A 14803-nucleotide genomic window follows, 5' to 3' on the forward strand; every position below is an offset into this window, starting at 1 on the left:
TTGCTCATTCGGGCTCTTAGCTGTGGATGAGGCAGGGACATGCTGGCCAGGATGGAGAGATGAGTGTATGTGATTTTGATCACTGTACTGGTGGCAGTGGAAGTAAGCCCAGGGCACCTGGATGTATTCCTGCCAAAGGGAGATGGAGATATTTACCCATGGAGAACAGTCCGGTGAACCTTGACAGCGACAGGGTTGGATGGCTTCTCATCACAAGACCTCTTTTTATTCAACAATGTCCCTGAAGTGAGAGATTTGGCTGCAAAGGAGAACTGGTTAAGGTGTGTAGCATCTAGTGGTGCCTGAAGGGGAATCTTCAGGAGCTGCTTGATTGGTTGTTGCCAACCAGCACCATGGCTGACTCTCACTTGTCTGGCTCCGTAGGAAGCTACAACAGCAGCTCTCCCACCACCAGTGCTTGGAACATCACCGGCAGCGGCCCGTGGCTGTTGGCCTTCATGCTTACTGTCATCATCCTCATGACGATCTGTGGCAACATGTTGCTTATCGCTGTGGTGTTTGCCCATCGCTCTTTGCGTTGCACCTCAAACTGCTTCCTGGTGTCTCTGTTCCTGTCTGACCTCATGGTGGCCCTGGTGGTCATGCCCCCAGCCATGCTCAATGTCCTGTGTGGGGCCTGGGTGCTGTGGCCTGCCTTTTGCCCGATTTGGCTCTGCTTTGACGTCATGTGCTGCAGCGCGTCCATTCTCAACCTGTGCGTGATCAGCCTGGACCGCTACCTTTTCATCATCTCACCGCTGCGCTACAAGCAGAGGATGACTCCACCTCGGGCATTGCTCCTGGTAGGGGCTGCTTGGGGGTTGGCAGCTTTGGCTTCCTTCCTTCCCATTAAGATGAAATGGCACAGCTTAGGCCATTGGAGTGGACACTCATCGGTTCTTGGGATCAGCAGTAGCAACGTCAGCTCTTACTCTGACACACTGTACCCGGCGTCCTACTTTCAGCTGTCACCATCGGGAGGCCTTTCCTTCCAGTGCCGCCTGCAGGTCACCCTGCCCTTTGCCCTGGTGGCATCTGTACTCACGTTCTTTTTGCCCTCCAGCGCCATTTGCTTCACTTACTGTCGGATCCTTCTGGTAGCGCGGAGGCAGGCGAAGAGGGTCGCAGCGCTGAGCCACCCACCACACCCCCATCCCTCTCTAGGGGAACCCTCCAGGCCTCCGTCATCTAGGGTTGTAGCAGGGCAAGCTCAGCAGGACAGAGATGACTGTAGTCACCAGGAACCTCCTGTATCACAAAATGTACCGGTAAGCCTAAACAGAGACTAAACAGTAAAACAAACCAGCCAGGCAGATATATATATAGTGCTCAATGTATGAGTGCTGATCAAGACAGTCAATAAAACACTCCAAAAATCAGCAGTGTAGAGCAAACCTTAACGGGAGCAGGAGTTGAAAAGGTTGATTCAGAGCAGGTGGCACAGAGATAATAACCACACACAGTTGTCCATCTATTGTAAGAGTTCTTAAACCTTTAACATGACATGTTTAAGGTTTTACATTAAACTGGTATATACCTATATTCCTAATAGCTATGTGTCACGCCATTCCCTTGAAATGCCAAATATACTGTTGAAATCCACTCCTAAGTGAGATATCATCGAAGTGCAGCAATTATTAATATTTTTGGGGGGCATTTTGGACCTTTATTACACAGGACAGCTGAAGATGTGAAAGGCGAGAGAGAGGGGAAATGACATGCAGCAAAGTACGTGGGGCGCACGCTCAACCAGGCGTCCCAAGTGCAGCAATTATAAACAACTGGAGATGTTGCTTACCTTAATGGTACGCGCTCTACCCGGTGAGCTCCCAGGGCAGCCCCTGGAGGTGTTACTTTTATGATTACGCATGTATCAAACCCTCTCGAATCTGAATTTCCAAGGTTTCTTTTTATCCCAAATATTTAAGATTCTGTCCAGACCTCTATAAGCTTGAGGGATGGTGGCCTGTGAGATTACACACCAGTAAACAGTGGCTTCTATGTCAAAAGATGGATAGAGTAAGTATCAGTCAGTATCTATAATGGTATAAGAGTGAAATAAACAAAATAAAAAAAACTTCAAGAACGCTGTTTAAAAGCTGTTTTTTGGCGGCCATATTTCCATTTTATACCTCTCCAAGACCTCAGTTCTGTGTCTAGACCCACTTGACTGTCCTAATGTGTTTTTCATTATAAAAGTACCTTGGAGATGACCTAGTTTGAAAGTATCAGAAGGTATCACTGACTTGGTCCAAACTGCTTTTATGTTTAGTGCAAACTACTTTGTGTTCAACATCCGTGAAGGTTTTACAGCCAATGCAATGAGGCTATTTAGTAACAGATCTGATAGTCTATTGATACCTACACTTTGTTCATCATTATCAGGCTGTAAAAAGAATCAGAAGAGATACAGTCTACAATAACGCTGCAGCTATAAAAATGTTTTGCTCTTTATTTATGCAAGTAGAAAGTAGAGATCCAGTAAAAGGGAAGAGGTGTAAAAGAAAAGTACAGACAGTGTGTCCGATGTGCTGCCCCCGTCTGCAAGGATCACAGTCATATAGTCTGTCACATTTGCCTACACAAAGACACACACACACACACACACACAGAACAATCAATTCTGAATGAATTCCTTTTATAGCTGCACGAGGCCATCACATGGAAATATTCTAGACATCTTGTGCATCGTTTTACACACATTTTATACATAAGCCTGGCACGTTTGGTATCTAGGAATTTGGAGGTGTTCGTACGATACTTTGATACAATAAATATTATTGAGGAATGGAAAAGAAAAGTAATGTTTTTGGGAATTATGCACTAAATGCATAAAGGAATCCAAAATGAGATGTCAAAGAGGCCATGAAGAGCCACCCAGAGAAGCTTCTCAAAATTAGTAATGCAGGCAAAGGGCAATTTACCTTGCAGCTTATATTATCTATAATTCTAGGATTAACCATTTCTATTGTCCTTTACTGTCCACAGCCGTCAGTGAACAGTGAGCGTTGTCTGGCTCACAGGCAGGGTCGGAGGGCACTGAAGGCCAGTCTGACGCTGGGAGTCCTCCTGGGACTCTTCTTCAGCGCTTGGCTGCCCTTTTTCATCACCAATATGGCTCAGGTCAGTAGAGGGACCAGACACTGACTCTACCACAGATACGACACAGAAATGTAGTCAATGAAAATGGAAAACATACATATGACATATTAGCACCCATCTGATATGTCAAACAAATCTTGGATGTGAGACACATGATCAGATATAGCTGGAGGGGGCGACTAGCTTCAGTCTATCCAGGTCACCTTCACCTATACGCACAGGTGAGGGGTTCTTTCTTCACTATAAAGATTTGCAACCATTTCCTTCACCATTTAAAAAGTCTGAGGTTGTTTGTCTTTTTTTCTGGATTAGCTCTACCATTATCCTTGCGTGAGTCACTCAGTGTTTGTTTTCTTTTGTCAGATTTCTCACAAATGTGTGGTGGGCACCAAAACAGTGTGAAATAAATGTAAAAGAAAGAAAGAAAACACTTAGATACTGGTCTATTTTTGTATTTGTATTGGCCAGCTTTGGCGTCACAGCCTTGCCAAGCTATCTGACGAGAAAATAGATTGGCATTTCAGCTTCGTGACTCATTCCAAAACCCACCAAAACGACACATCGTTTTTTTGGTAGGCCGACTTTTTTTGAAGTTGTTCATTTTGATTTGATCAGACTAAGAACGCACACTCATTAGTAAGCGAACATATCATTGGTGGCCATGGAAACACTCGGCGAGAGTAAATGAATGTTGAAAAAACATTTTAATCTAAATTGGTAATGACACTTGTCCTGTTTTTCAAGCTTACAATGATCCAGTCATTTTGATTTCCCATCTGTGTCCTCTCGCTTCTCCCCCTGCATAACATAGAGCACAGAGACTTGACTGTGTCTGCGCTCTCCTTCCTTTTCACACTCAATGTGGTGTGTGAAACGCCCCCCTCCTTTCTGTCCTATTCCCACCGCCTCCCTGTCTCATCTTGATAGTATTGGACACTCTCCTCTAACAGCTGTCTCCTCCTTCCCTGTCCTTCTCTAAACCTAGTGGTTATGTTCAAGATCAGTGTTTTTAACAGCCAGGCGCAAATTTATTTACAAGTTCTACTCAGGAGAAATTAGATGTCTAGTAAAAAAATAAATAAAAGAGTGATGGACAGTCTATGTGAATCATGAGAAAGAAGAAAACATGTCTTCTTTTATTTTTATGATTTCAGAAGATTTCATTCCAAATTCATAGGGGCCCAAAAGGCACAGGGAAAGTAAATACATAAATACATGTTTAATGAATGGGCAATAAATAAAGATTATATATATATATTTCTTTTTTATTTATTTGTATCTGCATTTATGTATTTGCTTATTTATTTCAAAACTGCAACCGCAATTGGACACAGAAAGCAAATAGAAATAAAAAAATATGTACAATAAATTAGAAATAAATAAATTTTCACAAAATAAATATAGCCTACATGTTGCCAAAAAATAAACATAGATCAATGAGTGGGCAATAAATACACTTTTTATTTATTTCGTGATCTATTTCTTTCTGTATTCATTTATATTTTCTTTTTGATGGAAGTAAACATAAATAAATCTGCATTATGAATTTAGAATAAATAAATATACATTTAGCCAAAAAAGATAAATAAATACGTTAATTGGACAATAAATAAATAGATCTTTCTTTACTTGTTTATAATATATATTATATATTATCATTAAAGGTGTCTTGAGAAGTTTTTAAACAAAGTAATGTTTACATTGTTTGTATCCTTGAGGTCTTACAAACATGTTAAATGCATTTCCTTCCTCAAAAAAATCTCTTGCATAGCCAATGTTTTGAATATTTTAAATGTTGCAATTAGTTTAGTTTTTGCATAGTGTACACTATATAGGAAACAAAAAATAGATGCCAAAAAAAATTTAATTAAACATTGCAACATTTAATCCAATCTGCTGATTGGTATATATATATATATATATATATAAAAATATATATATATATATATAAACTCTCAGGTTGCCTTAAGGTGACATTTCTCTGTATTTATTTCTCTACCTATTTTCTGTATTTATTTCTAAAATTCATTATGTTTCAGATTTGACCATAAATTAACTTTTGATGCCTTAATGCCTGCAATACTTTCCACCGTCTTCATTCAGGCAGTGTGTGAGTGCGTCCCCATGGCGCTCTTCGACGCCATCACCTGGCTGGGCTACTGCAACAGCACCATGAACCCCATCATCTACCCGCTGTTCATGAGAGACTTCAAGCGGGCTCTGGGGAAGCTCTTGCCCTGCTGTTCCTCGCAGTCTCCGAGAAGACCCTCGCCAGCGCTTTCCCTCTCTCTCCGCAACTCAGGAGACCCCAACATCGCCAGCAGCACCCCCTCTCCGCTGCCCTCTGACCCCACACAGCCCCCCGCCACTGCCACTGATGCGGTCAACCTGCTTGATGCAGAGCATGCTGGCATCGATTTGCCTCTGCTTCTGCCCAATCAGGTCGACACCCTGGATTGAATAGCAATTATGGAAATGCTAGTATGGTATGTCAGGGCTGATGGTAGGAAAGGGATTCAAGACAAGCATTGAAGCTTATAACAATTTCTGATTTACTCACTCGCCTCATTTTTTATTGTCACAGAAAAATGTCCATGACACAAAGTTCCACCCTTGTTCTATCTTGAATTATGTCTTTACAATTACGAAATATGGATGAAGAAACCAACTTTTTCCAGTATTATCAGTAAGCAGTGCTTCACATTGGCATGGACGGAATAGAGAAAAGAAAGACCTTGAAGAAGATGCATTCACTGAATTATCCTTGGCCCTATGGAAAATAAATACTGTGAGATATCCATAGCAACCAGGCCAATGGATGAAAATTAGAAGGATGTGAGAGGAACAGAGATATCACCTATTGTGTAGCATCCTCTAAAATCTGCAAGAGACAAGTAATATTTACAGGTATTTGATCTCACAGCGAGTTTAGAAAACAATTTAGGACACTATTTACAGTTGGTAATAAAAATGTACATCATTTACAAAATCTTAAAAATTGTCTAAAAACAACATGTTGTGATTAAACAAAGCCGGAGATTTTCACTTGAGGCTGCCATATGTGTGCATTGACTTTTTAGCCGTCTCCCTCTCGGCGTGTTGAGAACGGAATGGATATTTTCACCAACAAAGCTTTGATGCTGAAAAAACTAAAAAACTCGAGAAGACAAGATTTTACAGGGAAGCAGCTGGCCCAGTAACATGCTCTTTACAAGTTTGGCTGCCTTTGTTCGTGTGTGTGCTCTGTAGTCCAGTGTGTATCATCCCAGCTCCATGATATGTGTTCATTGTCAGGGTCCGCCTCCTCTACGCCGTCACTCGGGGCATTTAAAGCAGATGCTGTGTTGTCGTTACTTGCACTCTCCTCAGAAGTTTGTAGTACGTTGTTCCGGTCCGATTCGGTATCATTTAATGAGTCCAGCAGGTCTGAAATATCAGGGATATCCCAACCGTCGCCCATCTCCTCGGTCTCTGCCGCCTCTTTCACGTCTCCGCTTCCTCCTGTGCAGGTCTCAGCCTCCTCGGCTTGGTTTTGTGTCTCAGTCACTTGTTGCTCGTTGGGGGTTTGCTCCGTGATGTCCACTGTCCCTTGTGTGAATGTTACAAAGTGAGGAAGAGCAAAGGAGGCTCCTGGGACTTCTTTGGTGGGAACACCGACTGCCACCAAGATGGTGTCCATTTGACGCATGTAGTCCAAGTGACCTTTCACCTGGGAAGCAGAAACATGGTTTTACTGTCCCCGAAAAAAAAAAAAAAAGGACACGTTTCTTTGTAAATTACAGTGTATATTCCTACATTACATGACCAGGTACTGTGTATAGTTTATGGTGCTCCAGACATGTCCTGTAGGTTTCTTCACCATTCTTTTTTTTTAAATGTTAAGTCGAGTGAAATGTGAAACCTCTGATGCTTCACCTAGTTTTGTAAAGCATCAACTAGTTTTCTTGAACCAGATGTTATCCACATGTTGAAGGTTCATGTGGAATCATGTTGATTTACAGCGTGGCAGAAAGGCATTGCTGTAAAATGAAACAGACCAGCAGGGCCTTGTTTCTTTTCTTATCTTTTAAATTGTATTCAAGCAATACGCACTGTTTCTTTTTAAGTGCTAATAAAATTAGGAATTGCATCAATTAGTCCATGACCTCTTATATTATTATTTCACAGACTCTGATCTAACAAAACAAGCGTGACATTTTTATGCATGAAAAGTGTCAATTTGAGGCAACTGATGCATGTGGGGTTTTTCTTCAAAAGATGAAAACCTTGAGATGTTAAATCATCTTTAGCTCACATTTACTCGGAAAAAAATGCTCTGACTCACCACTGAGGAAAGATCCACATTGATTATACGCCGATCCTGGATGTTGATTGGCTGTAGCCCAGCAACAGACATTTGTGCAGATGAACTTCGGTACAAGAACCCCAGGAGCCAGTCCCCTCTGACAGGTGGATAGTGCAGAAAGTCATTTATTCATGAAATACTTCACAAATCAAAAATACTGCATCCAAAACACTGGACCTCAGACATACAACGACTAAATGATGAGTATATCAAAACTATGAAGCCACTGTAAGCTTTCACTGTAAAAAATGTAGACATTTTACTCAATGCATACTAAAGGTTAGAGCTCTGTCAGATTACCTGCAATAGCCGTTGACTATCTTTCCAGCCACTACCCTGGACATTCTCTCCCAGGCCTTTTCAGAGCCGTCCACGGGGGCCCCCAAGAGGACTACATCCTCCACTACTCCTTCACTCCCTGAGGAATCACAGCAATACAGGACTCGTCAGAACAATGTACATAAAAAAAAAAAAAAAAAATGGGTGGTGATGGCGTGGTGGATATGACACATTCCTTTGGTGTGGGAGATCTGGGTTCAATTCCCACTGCGATACATCAACCAATGTGTCCATGAGCAAGACACTTAGCCCCTAGTTGCTCCAGAGGTGTGCAGCCTCTGACATATACAGTATAGCAATTGTAAGTCGCTTTGAATAAAAGCGTCAGCTAAATGGCATGTAATGTAATAAAATGATGGAAGATGAGAAACTGAATTAGATTAATTGGCTTCGCCAGTGACTTAGCAAAAGAGATGATTAAGGAATCATGGGTGTGAATCTAATCGTGACGCATAATAAAAATACGCTTTATCCACAGATAAGGCGTTTGTACCTTTGTCGTTTGCAAGCTCCTGAAGACAGTAGTAGATAACTCTGGCCCCAAGACTGAAACCTATGAGGCTGACAGGCCGCTTACCCTTCAAATACACACAGAAAGAGAAGAGATGCACAATTCGGAAGTAGCTTTCATCCTCCTAGTGTTTGCTGAATGTAAAAAGGTAGTACGATACCTGCTGTCTGCTTCTCAAAACCTGTGCCAGGTGTTTCCCCACTTCAGCTGAGCGGTTCAGACAAACACACCAGGGGTTGTCAATGACACTGGCTGCTGCCAGCAAAGATGCAGGCCACGTCAGAGCCGCCACAATGCCTGGTCAGCGTGGTGGTGTGAAAAGACATCGATGCAGTACCAAGAAAGGGTCAATACAACAAAAGGACAATAAGCCAGATAGATAAGACAGTCGGGGTTGTTAAACAGAAATCAACTCGTTATCAGCGATCAATGCCACAAACGCATTGCCCTTTTTTACGTCACATGTCACAGGTTCAGAACAGAACAGAACATATTTGAACACTAACACAAACACTCCTGTTTCCAAATAGAGACCCACTGAATAGACTAAGTGCTTCTGGCACCGTCCTACCTGAGAGCACTGTGTACTTGAGCGCCTCCTGGGCCACCATGCTGACCAGCCCATCCAACAGAGAGGCCATGGCTGAGCCCAGATCCTTGAGGAAACGAGACTCCCACACCAGGCAGTACTGTTCCCCGCACTCGCCAAGGCTGCACCACGGGGCCTGGAACGAACCTGGAAGACAGTAGTTGCGTTTTTACGTAAGGAAACAACTAAGCAGCACTTGTAAACTAAGTGGTTTTTTTTAGCTATTGTATGTGAAGGGGTTACTAAGCTTGTAACCTAGTGTATTTTTTAGTGGGGGGGGGGAGAGAGCTGTATCGTTTTATGTAAAAGCAAAACGTAAGTGGTTTGTTTGCATAATCTCAGGTGACCACTCTGGTATAGAACATTATGTGCACAACTGTTGCCCAGCAATCCCATCTATGTATCCTCCATACTTAAAAAATATGTATTGTTTTTCCAGGATGTTTTGACGAATTTACAGAATTATATTAAGAGGCTTAACTGCGATGACAAAGACAAATATTGGAAGGTAAAATGATTTGATCTAATTTGATCACACACACACGTCCAGTGCAGTTGTAGGTTCAGTTCAGTTGTTATGATGCAACGATGTCTTACGATTAACCCCTTTGAGCGCAAAGTATCAAAAACAGACATTATTTTCTCTCTTATTTATCCATGAAAATGTTCTCAATTCATTTGACAGAAAATGTATTATACCATAATACTGTATATATTGATATTGCCATGTTAATTAACATATACCATCCATGATAGAGGACTTATCCATATGGACCTCGCTTAATCAGTGGAAAATTGTAAGCGGTTGAAGTGACAACAGAAGCCATACTTACTGTATTTACCACCGCAGAGCCAACCTGTCACCGCGATGGTCAGGTGAAGATGCTTCCCGGATCTCAGCGGCAGGAATTCAAACTCCTCTATCGCCCCGACACACTTATTCATCTTATAGCCTGGAGAAACAATGTATAAAAATGGAACAAAAAAGGTAGGGAAGAGCAGATATCAAGAAGGTGAGAAAAGCAAAATATATGAAACTAAGGGGATAGCACAAATGTGTATTTATCACATTCAGTCAAAATTCTAAAAGGTGACTTCTATCTGCACGCATCGCATGTCTTCCAACATTCTCACCAGTCAATCCAGCTCCTGCTGCTCCAAACAGGGAGGCCATGATTGCAATGCCAGTGGCTGAGCCCAGAGCAGCAGCCCCTCCTGCACCCAGCACAGCACTGGCCCCTGCTGCCACTAAGGGGGCTGCCAGCCCACCTGTCACACCTGGCAAAAGGCACAAACAATGCAGTCAGTACAGGAAAAAATAGCCAATATGTGTAGAGTGAAGCCTTTTAAAGAAAAGTTAAGTCTACGGAGTGTGTGGTGAACTGATGCAAGATGCAATCTTCGTGCATTATTCTGACTATTCTGTCTTAAAGGTCCCATGACATGGTGCTCTTTGGATGCTTTTATATAGACCTTAGTGGTGCCCTAATACTGTATCTGAAGTCTCTTTCCCGAAATTCAGCTTTGGTGCAGAACTACAGCCACTAGAGCCAGTCCTACAATGAGCTTTCCTTAGTATGTGCCATTTCTGTGTCTGAAGCTATTGAGGAGGAGAGTGGGAGTGGCAAGGTGGATGGTGGGGGTGTGGCCTTGACCAACTGCCACTTTGCTCGTTTGAAAGCCATGATGTCTCTCTCTCATGGGTTGGCCAAATTCTCTGGGCGGGCAAAGCAGAGAAAGGGGAGGTAACCTTGCTTGTTATGACCTCATAACAAGCAGATTTCAAAACGGCTCATCTGAGCTTTCATTTTCTGAAAGGCAGAGCAGGATACCCAGGGCTCGGTTTACACCTATCACCATTTCTAGCCACTGGGGGAACATAGACAGGCTGGGGGAACTCATATTAATGTTGAAAAACCTCATAAAGTGAAATTTTCATGCCATGGGACCTTTAACACTCTATGGTGATTTAATTATCAGTTGATAAGCTTATCGATTAAAGTCTATGTGTCCACATATGATACTGGATGTTTCAAAAGTCCATTTAAAGAGGTTTTCAAAAAGCACTTGAAGCAGGAATAATCACCAATCACAGTTCCTCCTCCCACGGTGGCTAGTCCAATGAGGAGATAGCGGCGCAACTTTCGCCCTCTTTCTCGCCTCAGACGCAGAGAGGACTCCTCTCTAAAGAGCAGAGTCAGACAGACCATCTGAATTAGTTGAAATATTCATGAGCTCTACAAATAAAAATGTCAAATGACTCATCTTGTGCATTTAACGTGACATCCTGAAAAAAAAAAAAAAAGCTGCTTGTTTACGCTACACAGTCACCTTCATGCTATCATTTTGGATACACGTGTGACTAGGGCTGGGCGATAGGGAGAAAATCCGATATCACGATATTCTTGACCAAATACCTCGATATTGATATTGCGGCGATATTCCAGGCTTGACAATTGGTGCTTTAACAAAATATCTTCACATTTAGATTTTAGATAAATAAGCATCAGTAATGTGGATATCATGTCTAAGTGGGGAAAAGGCAAATAATAGAAGAGCTAAAACAGTCTGGTAGAAAAGTACATCACTTTACTGTAATGCAGCCTTTAAAACCAGGAAAAGACAACACGTATGTCATATCACGATATAACGATATCCAAAATCTGAGACGATATCTAGTCTCATATCACGATATCGATATAATATCGATATATTGCCCAACCCTACGTGTGACTGTCATGCGCAGAGATTGTTTTACACACACACACACACACACACACACACACACACACACACACACACACACACACACACACACACACACACACACACACACACACACACACACACACACACACACACACACACACACACTTTTTATTCTTAAATTAAGTAAGGCACGACATAAACGTAGAATCAGTCAGAATCATTTTCCATCCATCCTTCCTTCCTTCCTTCTATCCAAACAGAACTTACTCGCTCTCCTCTCCTGCTTCCCTCAGCCTCTCTCCCAGTGTTTCCTCAAACTCCTCCAGCTGCTGTGGAAAGACTCGTAGCAGACAGCTGACATGACGGATGAGAACCCTCGATCTGGCATCGTACTGGCCTGTGACAGACCACGAAAGTCATAAAGGAACAGGCTTATATGAATTTACACCAACTTGAAGTAGACAATTAATCATTAATTCATCAAAGCATTCTTACCGTCTTTGACAGAAAAAGACACCAGATCCTGTGATACGAAGTGAAAGCTGGTTATAGTTTGTGAGTTTGTAGAAATCCAGACACAAGCTAATTTGTTTTGTTTGCATGATCAGTCATGAAACACTCCTATCAAATCACAAAATAATAGAATTAGAGTGAGCAACACCTGTATGATGGGGGTGGCCCCTGAAGCCAGAAGTGGTTCGGCCTGTAGGATGGAGAGAAAGGTGTCGGAGCCCTCAAAGCCCAGGCCTGACAGGAAAGCCCCCATAACGGGCATCACCGACTCATCCAGGTTCAGCCAGCGGACCAAGCCCTGCAGATACTTGTCCCTGAACACACTGAGAAACACGCAACTGTTCATCTCCTCAGGTTCACACTTCAGTTAAAGCATTATTATTCACAGTTAGGGCTGTGTATTGGCAAGAATCTGGCAATACGATACGTATCACGATACATGGGTCAAGATTCAATATATTCCGATACTGTGCGTAAGGCGATATATTGGGATTTTTTTTAAATCAATATTGCCTTTTTGAAAATCTATACAGTATTGCAAAATAAAATATCACGATACTCAAGTGTATTGATTTTTTCTTACACCCGTGTTCACAGTCTAGTTAAACAAGTTATTAATGCACATGGATATTCACATGTAGAAGAAGGAAAAGCAGCATTCAGAAATGTTGCATTTGTGCAGAAAAATAAATAAATAAAAGGCCAGACCACATGATTTCTTTGAGTTTCGGAGTGGCTTCCTCTGCTCATTTTTTTCCTAATCCAATAGCAAACCTTTGTAAGAATCTCTCTCTCACCCACTTAAATTTGACCCTAGATGACCACATGCATAACTGCACGTGCAAGTCCAAATTAGATTTTGTAGTTTTTGTTATTTATATTTATATATACACATACATACATACATACATACATACATACATACATACATACATATATATATATATATATATATATATACACATACATACATACATATATACATACATGTATACATATATATATATATATATAAACTTGTCAGTGATCGGTCCCTTATTCCTTAAATAATTAAGGTGGAATTAGAGGAAGTTAGATGTAGATTTGAGCTTACTAGAAAAAACAGAAGCAAGCACTCTTCAACAAAATGACTATATTGATATCAGTAGAATGGACACACACACACACACACACACACACACACACACACACACACACACACACACACACACACACACACACACACACACACACACACACACACAGAATGTCATGATGACATTATCCTTCATGGCTCGGTTACCTGTTTTCAGGTCCAGTGAACAACTGGCCCAGAGACACACCACACAGTGCAGCATAAGCAAACCGGCCCTGTTCAGTCAGCTGTCTGCTGATTACTTCCTCTGGGCTGGGGTCACCTGGGCCATCTTGTGTTGTTACAGCCCCCCCTGGGTCTAAAGTGATAAATAAACAAAGCTTAATAATTAACCCCAACAAGCTTTATAGGGCCTCTTTAATGTGACAGTTAGATTAACATCATTGAAGAAACCAAAATGCAAGTGACACACAGATGCCAAAAACAAGTGACACATGAAGACATATCAAAGTCACATTAATCATGAGTCAGAACCTCAAATTGTTATTGGTATACAGACAACGTGTAGCCTAGAATATTTGAAATGCTGTCAGCAGGGCCAGCAGGGGTTCAAATCGCAGATTGGAGCTTGCTCTTTCTCAATACGGTTTGGTGGATCACCCAGACGACCCCAATGAATTGATTTAAGGACTTAGGACACACAAGATATGTTAATGTCACCTATGAGAAATGTAACAGCCCGATTCGGAGCGTAGTTTAGTTTGACGTTTCGTTCTAGTCTGGCAAATAGCTAACTAACATTACACGGAATTAGGTTACACGAACTTTGTGCTTCTCATCATCTCTCTGATGAACTGACCTGAATTCAACATACAGAGGCAGCTAAAAGGAGACCCGAGTGGATTTCCAACTCTCCTTATAGCTTAAAGTACATTTTAACAGCACACGACACTTTTGTTAGCTGCTACCAACAGCTGGCTGATAGAGACCACTGCGTCAGCCTGGACAGTTAACTAGCTAACGGTTCACTGGTTACTTTTGACAAGGTGGTCAATTTAATAACTTACTCTACTACTCTACTGCCACACTAAACAAATAATAAACGTATTCTACGGTACCTGGAGCAAAAGTGGTGTCCGTATTGCTCTGTTTTTCCTCCATGGCCACAGATATCTCTTTACTCTAAACTTTTGTTGCCTTCACGTGTTCCTCCTGAGCTCTGATATCTGAAAGGCACACGTTAATACAGCGCTGTGGAGATAGGTCTGGCACTCTTAATACAGCCATGGTCTGGCAATGCGAGACTACGGCACTGACCCTGCACTGACCCAACCGATAGTAATGGTACATATTCCCCAATCAACCAATGCAACAAAAACGTTTATTGATGATGTTTTAATGTTCGATATCAACTCGCACATACCTAATTAGATTGATAACATTTACAGAAAAATGCATTTGGAAACACGTTTGATGATACGATTATGTTACTTTTGGAAACCTGTTGGACATATCACTGTTACAACTTACCCATAGCACTTACCACACCCTGCGCTGGGTAAAAAAAAAAGTATCTTTCTGTCACAATAAAAACTTAGTTGGTTTTAATATTTTCGACTG

The 14803-nt window shown here is 41.8% G+C and overlaps 2 protein-coding genes across 2 annotated transcripts; one reads left to right on the forward strand and one right to left on the reverse strand.

Moving 5' to 3' along the window:
* Positions 1-278: 278 nt before the first annotated feature.
* htr6 (5-hydroxytryptamine (serotonin) receptor 6) lies at positions 279-5594 on the forward strand. Its single transcript, XM_039801573.1, has 3 exons — positions 279-1268; positions 2989-3123; positions 5206-5594. Exons 1-3 carry the CDS (start codon positions 354-356, stop codon positions 5560-5562), a joined length of 1407 nt encoding a protein of 468 aa, XP_039657507.1. The 5' UTR covers positions 279-353; the 3' UTR covers positions 5563-5594.
* A 52-nt stretch (positions 5595-5646) lies between these two features.
* On the reverse strand, positions 5647-14427 carry tmco4 (transmembrane and coiled-coil domains 4). The gene is made up of 14 exons (XM_039801572.1): positions 14302-14427; positions 13391-13541; positions 12257-12431; positions 12091-12118; positions 11863-11992; positions 10973-11070; positions 10021-10164; positions 9720-9839; positions 8869-9033; positions 8458-8594; positions 8280-8364; positions 7748-7865; positions 7427-7544; positions 5647-6811 (listed from the first exon to the last, which is right to left on the reverse strand). Exons 1-14 carry the CDS (start codon positions 14342-14344, stop codon positions 6311-6313), a joined length of 2013 nt encoding a protein of 670 aa, XP_039657506.1. The 5' UTR covers positions 14345-14427; the 3' UTR covers positions 5647-6310.
* Between the last annotated feature and the right edge of the window lie 376 nt (positions 14428-14803).

Source organism: Perca fluviatilis, chromosome 5 (genome assembly GCF_010015445.1).
Source record: "Perca fluviatilis chromosome 5, GENO_Pfluv_1.0, whole genome shotgun sequence".
NCBI classification, from domain to species: domain Eukaryota; kingdom Metazoa; phylum Chordata; class Actinopteri; order Perciformes; family Percidae; genus Perca; species Perca fluviatilis.

Coding starts and splice junctions, on each gene's coding strand:
- htr6 (XM_039801573.1), top strand. CDS start 354: ATGGCTGACTCTCACTTGTCTGGCTCCGTAGGAAGCTACAACAGCAGC. Junction 1,269..2,988: donor CTGTATCACAAAATGTACCG/GTAAGCCTAAAC, acceptor TACTGTCCACAG/CCGTCAGTGAACAGTGAGCG. Junction 3,124..5,205: donor TCATCACCAATATGGCTCAG/GTCAGTAGAGGG, acceptor GTCTTCATTCAG/GCAGTGTGTGAGTGCGTCCC.
- tmco4 (XM_039801572.1), bottom strand. CDS start 14,344: ATGGAGGAAAAACAGAGCAATACGGACACCACTTTTGCTCCAG. Junction 7,866..8,279: donor GGAGCTTGCAAACGACAAAG/GTACAAACGCCT, acceptor GTGATTCCTCAG/GGAGTGAAGGAGTAGTGGAG. Junction 6,812..7,426: donor ATGTGGATCTTTCCTCAGTG/GTGAGTCAGAGC, acceptor TCTGCTTCCCAG/GTGAAAGGTCACTTGGACTA.